This window comes from Anguilla rostrata, chromosome 7, assembly GCF_018555375.3.
Source record: "Anguilla rostrata isolate EN2019 chromosome 7, ASM1855537v3, whole genome shotgun sequence".
NCBI lineage: Eukaryota > Metazoa > Chordata > Actinopteri > Anguilliformes > Anguillidae > Anguilla > Anguilla rostrata.
In genome coordinates, this window is record NC_057939.1 from 1,590,855 (window position 1) to 1,604,310 (window position 13,456).

At 41.7% G+C, this 13,456-nt stretch overlaps 1 protein-coding gene across 1 annotated transcript in view; it reads right to left on the reverse strand.

Annotated features, from left to right (window-relative positions):
• Positions 1–9,658, reverse strand: part of LOC135258559 (interferon-induced very large GTPase 1-like) — a 38,585-nt gene extending 28,927 nt beyond the window's left edge. The window contains 6 exon segments of the mRNA XM_064342025.1: positions 3,428–3,485; positions 3,704–3,745; positions 6,028–6,149; positions 6,397–6,666; positions 7,893–7,999; positions 8,708–9,658. Coding sequence (XP_064198095.1) covers positions 3,428–3,485; positions 3,704–3,745; positions 6,028–6,149; positions 6,397–6,666; positions 7,893–7,989 — 589 coding nt within the window. The 5' untranslated portion in view covers positions 7,990–7,999; positions 8,708–9,658.
• Positions 9,659–13,456: the final 3,798 nt, after the last annotated feature.

Sequence of the window (13,456 nt, forward strand, 5' to 3'; positions counted from 1 at the left end):
GAGAGTGTTGGAACATTGCCAAGCAGTGGTGGACGGTTGCCGTGTTTTCATGTCCCATCCCATACAAAAAACATACGAGTAAGTATTAAATACATACAAGAGTTAATTATTACACATTTAGGTACTGTACAGCATTGTGTGACAATATATTTGTATTATTTTTAAATCTGATATCAATGTTTCATCTTGAACCTTCATAAGGGGCTCATTTATATGCTTTACAATGGACAAAAAGATTTATATTCCTTTTTGGAGATATTTTGGATATGTTTCTGGACCCCTAGCTATTTTAGACCACTGTACTGACAGAAAGCTTGTAATTACCACTTGAAAATGATGCAACATGAGTTTCTTGAGTAACAAGAGTTGATTGTGAAATGAATTTGTTGTGATTTACAGCAATGCATAATTTAGACATAATTTAGACATTTTGGGTAGATTTGGAGACACTGGGTACACTGCATAGTTTTTGCTTCATAGATCTTTAGTAGTTCTACATATCCACCCTTAGATTTTATGAACTTGTGGTCAATACGTTTTTGATCCAGGACATGTATACTTTAACCTGCTGTATATATGCAATCTCCCAGTATTTCATTGCAAACTAAAAAAGAGCAAATTCATTTTAGATTTTTTGCCTAGACAATTGCATTTGTGGCATGTTATTTTGAATTATTATGAATATAAAGTAATCTAAGCTAGTATTGTAAATGTTACAAATGTCTTGCTTCATTTGAGCCATATTCAAGTCCCTGTGGTGTTCACATCTGGAGTTATAAAGCTTTAAATAGGGTACCTCCTAAATGGGCAAGGATTGGCCAGATTTGGCACGTGTGTGTAAGAGGGGAGTCAAATTGGGACCCAGAAAAGGCTGGCATTTGAACGAGCCTGCACGCTGGGACTCATCCTGTACTTCAAAGGACCCGAGAGCCTTGTGATAAAACAATAGGTTACTCGGACTTCCTCTGGATGAGCAGGCCATTTGGCTCTCTGGACTGTTACCCTCTGGACAAGACTGAGATAAGGGGAACTGGACTGGTTGTTTATGGTTGTGTGAGCAAGCCATTGGCTCTCTGGAATGTTGCCATCTGGACACGACTAAGATAAGGGGAACTAGTCTCTTTGTTTATGGTTGTGGGGGTGTGTGTGTTGGGGCCATTAAGGGTGAAAAGATCATCAGGCCTCTGGAAAAATGGTGGGGCAACTGCGCTTGACAGTACCACAGTGCCCTTATGTGGGCCCCTCTGTCATCACACTTTTTATTTCTTTTCTGGATCTGGACTCTAAACCGTCTGTTTATCATATTCACAAACCCTGTAAAACCTTACAAACCATGCACGTGTTTTCATTATATTACTGTATTATGCCATATGTAGTAATAACATGGATTGCGTGTAAAATGGTTCAACAAAAGGGTATTTTCATGACAACTGCACCATAATATTACATCCCTGTGACACGTTTGGTATGGACGTATTCAGGGAAATTCGAAAATTGAATGAAATATGTTTCATACCAAATAGAATTTGATAAAACATAGTTCCAGAAAACACTATCCCAATGGAATGTCCTCTCTGGTAATCATCTCCTTTTCCCAATTTCCCCACTAATTGTTGTGACAACAGCCTTCGAATGGTGGGGGCCGAAATTCCAGATTTTATTATTCGGCTAGGTTAATTTATGGCAATGCCGCCTAGATCAAACGCGGGATTTGGCTTAAAAGGAAGGGAGACAAAGCAATCTAGGAAGATCGTAATCGACTTCCCACACTGCACCTAGTCTGTGTTCTGTGTGTAGCTGAACAGGAAGATCGGAATCGACTTCCCACACTGCACATACTCTGTGTTCTGTGCGTAGCTGAACAGGGAAGATTGCAATCGACTTCCCACACCGCACTGTGTTCTGTGCGTAGCTGAACAAGGAAGATCGCAACCGACTTCCCACACTGCGCAGGCTCTGTGATTTCCTGTGTAGCTAAACAGGCTGGGTAAGAACTTTTTACTCTATATTTATGTTTTAAAACCTTCCATATTTTAAATTGATTGTGAATTTGAAGCTAATGACCTACCTGCCTGTTAAATAAATTCTTCTTATTTTTAACTTGCGTGGTCTTCATGACTCTAATCCATTTTATCTTCTTTTCAGCTGAAATTCCGATTAAATACTCAGGGCGACAATTATGACTAGGACCTACTGATCAGGGGTCTAGTACAGCGAACGTCTTTAGTGAGGTCCTCAAGTTAGATAGGCGACCACGATCTGCCCGCTAACGGGATTGGTGTTGTATTGGTTCTGGTGTTTTGGCTTAAGAGGACCCATGGACGTCATACGCCGGTTCTTGTCAAATTCGCCTTAAGGAGCCCGATAGATACACACTGACCTGGGCTCATAACTATCTATGCACAAAGGAAGGCATGTATTATGGTGGTCAGCCTCCTACCCTCTGGAGGCTTCACCGAACTGAGATTTAACAATAGTGCTAAACCCGGGAGCATATATTGAGGAATGATGGCACAAGATAGAGTCGAGTGTAACCACTCCAAGATCCACGTATAGTTAAAACCAAATTTTAAATTCTAATTTCATTTGGAGTCAGATTATTACGAGAGTAAACCATAGTAACTGTTACGCTTACTTGCTGTGGTCATGGATATATTTGATGTGTTGTTCCGCGCATTTGTGAGTATTCTGATGCTCCCATTGGAATATTGACAGTCCGGCGACAAGTCAGATATATCTCTGATGACAACATAGCCCCGTTTACGAACGGAGAGTAACAAGAATGTTACTGGTCCGTTTCAGGCCAGTTTTAAGCGGGATATGAAGCAACGCCTTCATATCTGACCCGTGGCAACGGAACCAGTGCATTCTTAAGTATAATTGTGCCCTGTTCTTACCACACCAGCCAAGGGAAAACACGCGGTGCCTTCCCCTCCAGCTACAAACCCTCATTGGTCTAGCTGTGAGGTGTTTACATGTGCTAAGGGGTTAAGAAGGCAGCCTTCTGAGTACCTTTGCATAGTCATATCGGAGCACAATCGGTGCACAATCCACATAGAAATGGTCTATTTTCATTCCAGCTCAAAAATTCACTATATCGGCCGCCCTATCGGTAATCTGTGAATTTTTCCACTCTAAAATCGGTATCAGTCTCAAAAATCCCGTATCGGTCGGGCTCTAGTAGGGAGTCTGTTTTCTGTAGGAATCGGGCCAGGACCAGGACCCCTTCTCCCACACTGTGCCCCCATCACTGAGCTGGGACACTGGATTTCTGTTTAGTCCAGAGGGAAGAGTGCCCCCTGCTGGCCCAACAATACCTCTTTCAGCAGAAAATGGGTTTTCCCAGGAAGCCTCCCATCCAGATATCAATCGAAAAAACAAGCTTTCAAAGCACAGTTGTGCCGGGGTCTCTCCATGAGATCCTCACCTTTACTGATGATCTCATCTTTAGACACAGCCACACACTCCTTCGAGTCTTCAGGTTCCTTCAATGAAAAATCATCACATGCAAGTCTTTTTAGTCAATTATGAATGCTAGCTTATATATTTAGGAGCACTGATGTGAGCTTCAGTATATGCGCAAATTACAATGAAATATATTAAAATCAACATTTCATAAACAATGCCCTGAATAATAAATGATTAAAGCCTTTACTTTAACAGTGTGATTATCATTAGTGAGAACCTTTCTTAAGAAACTTACCTTAGCCTCATCTTCAGGGTACTCCACAGCATCTTCAAATACCTGCAACAGAGCCCCACCCAAACCCCTGTGTAAGAGTATAATAAGGCTGGTTTGAGTGTCTTTGGCAAGTGCGGCAGAGCTGAGTAATGCAGCTAAGACCTGTCAGTCATCCAATCTGACCAATCACATGTGTCTGAGACAGAGTTCTGGGTTTTTTTGAATGTGACTATAGGAATATGGCTTTGAAGCAGACATCTTAAACCAAAATCTTGGAGGGCTGCATTGTCTGGTGGTTTTTGGAGTGTTTCAGCATTTATTTGCCAAATTTAAGTTGCTGTTTGCCTAAAAAGATCTTTGTTTCAAAGGCTTAAATGGGCTGCTGAAAGGAAAATTCCAAAAACAAACAGACACAGACACAAACAAAAAAAAAACATGAATGCTGTGGCCCTCCAGGACTGGAATTAAACCTGCAGACGCTGCGGCCATCCAGGACTGGAGTAAAACCCGCAGACACTGTGGCCCTCCAGGACTGGAGTTAAACCTGCAGACCCTGCGGCCCTCCAGGACTGGAGTTAAACCTGCAGACACTGTGACCCTCCAGGACTGGAGTTAAACCTGCAGACGCTGCGGCTCTCCTGGACTGGAGTTGAACCTGCAGACACTGCGGCCCTCCAGGACTGGAGTTAAACCTGCAGACACTGCGGCCCTCCAGGACTGGAGTTAAACCTGCAGACACTGAGGCCCTCCAGGACTGGAGTTAAACCCGCAGACACTGTGACCTTCCAGGACTGGAGTTAAACCTGCAGACGCTGCGGCCCTCCAGGACTGGAGTTAAACCTGCAGACGCTGCGGCCCTCCAGGACTGGAGTTAAACCTGCAGACGCTGCGGCCCTCCAGGACTGGAGTTAAACCTGCAGACGCTGCGGCCCTCCAGGACTGGAGTTAAACCTGCAGACGCTGCGGCCCTCCAGGACTGGAGTTAAACCTGCAGACGCTGCGGCCCTCCAGGACTGGAGTTAAACCTGCAGACACTGTGGCCCTCCAGGACTGGAGTTAAACCTGCAGACACTACGGCCCTCCAGGACTGGAGTTAAACCCGCAGACACTGCGACCTTCCAGGACTGGAGTTAAACCCGCAGACACTGCGACCTTCCAGGACTGGAGTTAAACCCGCAGACACTGCGACCTTCCAGGACTGGAGTTAAACCCGCAGACACTGCGACCTTCCAGGACTGGAGTTAAACCCGCAGACACTGCGGCCCTCCAGGACTGGAGTTAAACCCGCAGACACTGCGACCTTCCAGGACTGGAGTAAAACCCGCAGACACTGCGAGCTTCCAGGACTGGAATTAAACCTGCAGACGCTGCGGCCCTCCAGGACTGGAGTTAAACCTGCAGACACTGCGGCCCTCCAGGACTGGAGTTAAACCTGCAGACACTGGGGCCCTCCAGGACTGGAGTTTGGTCCCTGCTCTGGGGTTTGTGTAAGAACTCTCACCTCCTCCTCCTCCTCCTCCTGTGCAGTACACACAGTGTCTTTTGGTGTCTTTACTCAAAGTCCCATGCATGGTGTCAGTACCCGCTAAACCACTCATTTAATCACTTTTTAAAAAAAAAAATTTGTCAAGCACACAAAACACTGAAAAATGCACACAGAAATATTGTCAGCAGATTGAAAAGCTCTGCTAGCTAACCATTTCATCTGAAATAAGCACTAGGGAAATGACTGTATGCATAAACTAATCAAATGGTTGACATGAATGCAGTTTATCAAACTAGCTGCATCTGTCCCCACATGAATATGACCTAGCAAATTTCCTGATTGCCACTGAAGGTTTCTTAATATGTAAGAAATATGTATATGCTGTGTGTAATGAGCTGAAAGTGGTAGCCCAACTAGTCAACTAGGCAATTTTCCTAGCTAGCCAATTGGCTAATCAGTCGATTTTGCCTGTAGATAAAAATTCATACATGATAAATATTTTTGTTGGGTCAAGTGCTGCAACTCACAGAGTGCCGATAAGCACAGTAGACCTGGCTGTCTAAAAGTACCTGACTCCCCAAATTTATAGAGCTTGTGAGATATTGAGCCCGCTCATAAACTATATAACTTGAGAAGTGTTCTCAGACTTTTGTCTAGTGAACTGAACAGACTCCCCATCTAAGCACAGCATTTCTTCATGTGATGCCAATGAATATATCCACCCCTGACATGTTCATGACCTTCAGATTCAACTGTAGCTGGCTGTAGCAAATAAACGACCTTGAGCAATTCAAAGCCATTTTCAAATGGAGCGAATGATGCTGTACTGACAAAGTCTGACTGACTAGCCGGGGTGTACCTCTCCCTCATCTTCAGAAGAGCCAGTGTCAGGGTGGCCAAGGCTCTGGGAGTGGGTGTTGTCATCAGAGTGGGTGTGGCTCTCACAGACTGGGTGCTCAGGCCCTTCCTGTCGGTTAGAGTCTAATACAGTGGGACAAAACAGCAGAACAGAACAGCAGCCGTAAAAATGTAGGCAGATCCCTCAACACACGATAAAACACTGGCTCTAAATATCTTTCCATTTATCTGAATGGTTGTAGAAATAAATAATTGAGAGTCATTGTCAGCCTGCAGCTTAATAAGGGCCCACAGACAATACACTCTTATGAATTTTATTGTGGGTTCAGCAAGTTCGGAACCATGGTTTCACAATGCAGGGGAACCTTACTTCTGTTGAAGGTTTTGGGGGTGGCATTATTCTGCACCCCTTCTTCCATCTCCTGGGAGACGATGGCAGTGCATTCAGTTCTCGGCTGCAGGCCCAACGGCACAACCCTGTGGACGACAGCAGAACTGCGCCTGGGTTCTGCTCTAGAAATGCTGGGTGATGCCAGGAAATTGGGACGAGTCCAGTCTATGCTGTTCCGCCTAACACGACTGGGGTCAGCAGATGACACATCCGTGGAGTCCCCTGTCTCCTTCCCAGGTACAGGAAGCTCTGTGTGAAAGAAGTATTAGCACTAGCGTTAGCAGATACAGCAGAGAGCAACAGTCTGATTATGTGCATTACAGTGGTGTGCAGGAGTATCTATGGCACTGATTCCAGTGCTTTTCACATCCTGTCACAGCCCCATTCTCCCAAAGAAAAAACCTCATTAATTTACCCTGTAGACTCAGTAGTCTTACAGGCCATGAATATCTAAATATAAAAATGTCCCTTACGGCCCTGAAAATTAATGCTGTCCCACTTTCAATTCAAATTTGAACCAAGGTGGCACATTTAGATAAAATGTGTACATGAAGCATTAAGATGATCAGCAAAATCTCTCAACAAACCTGCAAAAACCAAACCAAGTGAAATTTACTCATTTTCTTACAGAATACAGGATTCCTCCACACAAGATAAAACACTGGCTGGAAATATATTTCCAAATATCTGCACGGTTGTGGCAGTAAACATTTGACAGTAATATTTCAATCAAGGCTGATCGAGAGTATTGCAGGGATTCCTGTAGCCATATATACTGCAGTCCCAGTGGCCAGCCTTAGAAAACAAAAAACAGTCACAACAAAACAACACACCCCTAACCGTGGGCAACCACCATGGTCAAAAAGCGAACACCTCGTTTTCAAAGAGGAGCATACAGCGCTGTGAAAAAGTATTTTCCCCCTTCCTGATTTCTACTATTTCATATTTGTCACATTGAATGGTTTCCGATCTTTTGACAAAATGTAATATTGAACAGAAACTGAGTAAATGCAACAGACATTTTAAATGATTTTTTCATTTATTTAATGAAAATAGTTATCAAACATCCACGTGAAAAAGTCATTTCCCTCTTAGTTACTCAATAAACCAATTAACCAAATTTACTTGATATTAGCTTCAGCTGATTGAACACAGCCAGGCTTGATTGCAGCCCTGTTGAATCAACCTGTTTTACTCAGGTTCTCTTTGTCTAATATTACATTTGGTCTAAAGATCGGAAGCTATTTTGAGTGACAAATATGTAATAAAAGAGGAAATCTGGAATGGTCAAATACTTTTCGTGGTGCTGTAACATTTGTTGTTGATAATGGTCCAACCTCTCACGCCCAAAAAAAACCTAAATCATCTTGCACTGCTTTGACTAATTTAGCAAGCTGGACTAATTCAAGCTAGCTAAGTGATGACCTGAAAATGAAGCTAGGGGACCTGGTCGCTAACTAGCTTGCTGGGCTTACCTGTGACAGGTGTCCTTGCAGAGCACAGTCTGTAGCCGCATTCACTGCAGAACTTGTCATTCTGCCCACATTCCCTGCGGCACTGGGGGCAAACCATGCTCCTCCCTCTGGACAAACATCACACAATTACAGCAAGAAGAACCAAGGCACCATATACCAAATTTCTAAGCATTAAGCACTCTTTTTAAAATATAAACCAATGGAGTTTACAGATGAATCTCAGGGGACTCCAATAGTCTACTTGTCAGCTCAGTTTAATAATCTTGTATTTTTGTGAATAAATGATGGACATTTTAGTCGGATGTGTTCACTAACTTTGTTAGATCAATTATACTTCGCATCGTCATCCTGACCTTTGCTACACGAGGCAAAGCATTCTTATTAAAAATAAATAAAAATTTGTATTTGAAAAAATCAAAAAGGATTAAATTCCGTTACATTACAGTACATGTATTTAGCAGATGCTCTGATCCAGAATGACTTACAATGTAAGAAACTATACAGACCTGACAACATTTCAAGAGAAAGGAGAATATATATGTGACATCACTAAACCCCTAATGCAAATGAACTACGCTGAGCAAGAAGAAACTGACTGGCAATTCTTACATACAGATTTTATACGTAGAAAGCCCTATTTCTGCACGGTCCTGTGCTATAAGCCTGGTATTAGTCTGACCTTTCTCGATATTAACCAATGCTCCGATATTTTGTTTTTAACTTCTTAACCGGAAAAATCCGTACTATAATCCAACAACGTTTTTGCGTAAAAGAAGAAAGCAAAGCGTGAATTTGAAATCGTAATCTTTTTTTACCAGATTGATGCTCCTTCGAGAGGCTGGCATGGATGTGTCAGTGACTTCTGTCCACAGAAAATATCACAAACAGAACTACAGAAAACTATAAAGGAACTATAAAAATAAAATCCCTCGCAAGGAAAACAAAGCAGTGTGAAGCTAGCGACAGTAAGGACTTTCGCGCGTGTCTGAAAATTTCAAAATAAAAGTTCGACGCTAAAACCACTGTTACGTTCAGCAAAATGAAATTAATTAAGGAAAAATCGGACTGCAGTTGTCCTAAAATATGAACTATTCGTTTTCTATTTGTACAATATTAAAACAACTTCGATTTTACACACAGACATTGTAAAACTATTCACAACACAAATATTAATTACAAACAAATCTGTCTTAATTTTTTCTATTTTTTTCCCTACATTTTTAACAATGATAATGTTGTAGTCTGTATTTCCCGGTCACTTGCCTCCCCAGTACTGTCTCTGTGTCTGTGTTCCCTGAGCTGCTTCACTCCCCTGTATTTGTGTGATTTCACTATTCGGGTGGTTCCGGGTTTTCGTGGAAACATAGTCTTCCTTCCAGTCTCGTTTTTACTTACTTCCTACTTATTTCTAGTTTTACTAATTTCTACTCATCCTTACTAACTTATAGATTGTAAAGTACTAACCTCTTTAATATACTAACATGTGAATATTACTAATGGACTAACACACACTAGTTTTGGGTTTTTGATAGTTTAGATCACTATACTAATACATTAACCAGTCTCCCCTTTTCCATGCTGCGCTGTAGCTCCGCCCCTTTTCTTTCTAGCCTGCTCTAACGCTGAGTTCTGCAATTGCCTGCACCTGTCTCTTGCTCTGACTGCACCTCTCTCTCTCTGCACGCGTTTTTACCTGCTTAACCCAGGCTGTCTATTATCATTGTTGTCTATGTGATTCCAGTCCGCGTTTTGTCAGTCCCCTGTCATTTTATTAGTTATCCTAATGTTCTTCACCTGGATGTTGTTTGTTACTCCGCCCTCACTCACTTAACCCCTCCTTGATTGTTACCTTCCCCAGTGTATAAATGTCAGTCTTTTCCACCAGCTCACGGTCAGAACGTTGATCGAATTCATTGTGCCGATATTTAGTAAGCCTTTGTTTATCGAGATTCCTGAGACACCCCTTCTGTACGACTTCGAGTTTGCCTGCCCCTTTCGGTTTGTTTGCTTCTGGTTTGACCTTTGCTTTGCTTTGACTTCTCTTTTGCCTGTCCCTTTGTACCTTCGCCGCTCTGATCTCCTGGTTTTTGATTTTTTGCCTGTTTATCACAATTCTTTTGGAAACTCGGTTCGGCACTGTCCTTTCTCTGATTACCTGGCTTCTAACCTCGGACTGAATAAAGACAACGTTTTTTGGATTTCTCTGGTCTGCGTTTGGGTCCTTGCACAGAACATCACAGATAATGCAAAAATTTAAATGAAGAATTATAGATAAAATACACCCATTACTTTTAATTATTATTGCAATATCCAATACAACATTACATCAGTACATGAGTTTAGCTATGTGCTGCTGCCTCCCCTGGACATGTCTCAATGATATGGGGGTATTTTGAAAACCTTGGACCCTCCACTCTTCAGATATGGTGTCACATATCAAATAAGCATCATAGAAAATGTGGCTGGGGTTTGAACATGCAATACATAGGCAAATTTCATTCAATTAAATCCCAATTGCTTTCTGATGGCATAATATATATAATGTGCTGCTGCCTCCCCTGGACATGTTGTCTCAATGATATAGGGGTATTTTGAAAACCTTGGACCCTCCACTCTTCAGATATGGTGTCACATATCAAATAAGCATCATAGAAAATGTGGCTGGGCTTTGAACATGCAGTACATAGGCAAATTTCATTCAATTAAATCCCAATTGCTTTCTGATGGCATAATATATATAATGCGCTGCTGCCTCTCCTGGACATGTTGTCAACAAGTTTTGCTTTTGTAAGTCACACGAAAAATGTCACCACAAAAATTCTGTTCACTGTTTATAGTTACTGCTTAATGTGAAGGCCAGTTGTACTTCACATCCTGTTACAAGCCCAGGTGTCCAATACTGGCTGTTTCCTGCTATGAAATGTATTATGACTAATGACTATGTGTGTCATACTCTGAGTTCTTAAAGAGATTTTAATGCATTCAAGACTGTTTGACTTGTATGTGCACTTGTTAAAAACTATGCATTCAACAGTACTAGCAGAAGATAGGAATACACTATTTGCCGAGAAATTGCATGTTTAAACCCTAGCCACATTTTCTATGACGCTTATTTGATATAAGTGACACCATATCTGAAGAGTGGAGGGTCCAAGGTTTTCAAAACACCCCCATATCATTGAGACAACATGTCCAGGGGAGGCAGCAGAGCATGTTATCTGTTATGCTATCAGAAAGCAATTGGGATTTAATTGAATGAAATTCGCCTATGTACTGCATGTTCAAACCCCAGCCACATTTTCTATGACGCTTATTTGATATAAGTGACACCATATCTGAAGAGTGAAGGGTCCAAGGTATTCAAAACACCCCCATATCATTGAGACAACATGTCCAGGGGAGGTAGCAGAGCCTGATGTACACGATCCATTGACCTATACTAGCAGTAGAGAGGAATACACTGTTTAGTTGAACCACAACATTTTCTGTCAAATTTTCTATCATGTTTATTTGATATCTTTGTCATCATATCAATTTAGTGAAGGGCTGTATGCAGTAAATATGCATTGTTAATTCAAGTCTTGACAGATAACTTTTGGTCTGACTCTGGAATGTGTGTCCAAATGTTATCTATTTAGAATTGAATTAGCACTGGACATTTTATTGTGTACTAACAAACCCATGCCACATAGCTTACTGACTAATTGTTATAGGATAAACTATCATCTAGAGTTGTTAGAACACCTCAGTGGTAACATGACTTATTAATTATGACAAATATGCTGGAATCAGTGTTATATTCTCCTAAAAAAAGCAAGATCATGGTATTTCATATATAGACTTACTGCACTTCCAAGAATCAACATGGCAGAAATATAAAAAAAAAGCTTTATGAAATACACTGCCTTTTTAATTGGCATTATAATTATAACGAAGGAGTGTTTTTACATGTCAAAACGTCGCTAGTTTAGAAAATAAACTTTGAGATACGCGTTTCTCGCTTTCGAGCAGGCAGACTTTTATTTTGAACGATTTCCGACGAATCTGCCGTTTTACTGTCGCTCACGGTCGCTCAGTTCACGGTCCAGGAAACAAAGCCTGGGGGGGGGGGGGGGGGGGGGGGGGGCGGGCAATTCATTAGCAATCTGACTGAAAGTACCGAGAGTGAGATGTTACATTTAACCCCGAGGTTTATGTAAAGTGGTCCCACATCTGGTTTCATTGAGCTGCGGTGAACATTCTTCATAAGGAGGAGGACAGAGATTTACAGTGTTCAATGTAATTTTAAAAATGATTTTTAAGTTATTAAGAGTTGAATTGAGTAAAAAAAAAATGTTTTTTTTTCTTCTTCAGTACAACCAGATGCCAGTAAATTATATCAGATGTTTTCTTTTATCAAAACCGCCAGGGGTCTGTTGAGCCTGAATGAACTGATTTAAACAGGGTTTTACATGGAGGGTGTGAAGGCATGAGGGCGGCAGTGTTGTATAATGGGTAAGGAACTGGCCTTGTAACCTAAAGATGACAGGTTCCATTCCTGGGTAGGAACCTGCCGTTGTACCCTTGAGTAAGGTGCTTAACCTGCGTTGCTTCAGAATATATCCAGCTGTATAAATGGTTGCAATATAAATGCTATGGGAAAAGTTGTGTAAGTAACTTATTCCGTTCTAGGACCAGCAGGTTCAGGAACAGCTTTTTCCCCTCAGCTGTCACCTTGCTGAGCTCTGCACCACGGTGACAGCCCCCCCCCCCCACCCCTCACCCCGGATACACCCACCTGGACCCCCCCAGCCCCCCCCCCCCCCTCCAATGACTGAACCTCGCACTGCCGCACCTTGCTAATAATATATTTATCATATTTATACGAATCCACTGTCTATATTGTTTATAACTGTCTATACTGTTTATATCACATTGTATTGTATCCATATTTATCAATATTGTATTCATATTTATTCAGTATGTACATACACCTTACTGCACTTTACTGCTTCTTTTGTACCTCTGGTTAGATTCTAACTGCATTTCGTTGTCTCAGTACGTGTACTCTGTGCAATGACAATAAAGTTGAATCTAATCTAATCTAATCTAATTTTATTGGATGGCACTTTATCCCACAGCAAAACAATGATCCCAAAAATACTGCTAAAGCAACAAGGGAGTTTTTCAAAGCCAAAAACTGGAAAATTCTTGATTGGCCGAGTAATTCACTCAATCTGAATCGAATTGAACATGAGTTTCATATGCTGAAGAGGAAACTTAAGGCAACTAGTCCCTGAAACAAGCAGGAGCTGAAGATGGATGCAGTCCAGGCCTGGCACTACCCAAGAAGATACTCAAAATGTTATAGGTTGGGGATGGAAGGGGGTAATAATGCCATCTTAGGAGGTGTGTCTTCAGTCTGCATTTTAGATTATTTGGTTTATTATTTAGATTAATTCATGTTTAATGCTTTGAATGTGATTCAGGGCTGTAGCGGATATATTTTTCTAAAAGGATGTTCAAAGATTCTGTGCGAAGGAATGGTCAAAGGTCCCCCCAGTATGTTCACTAATCTCATAAAA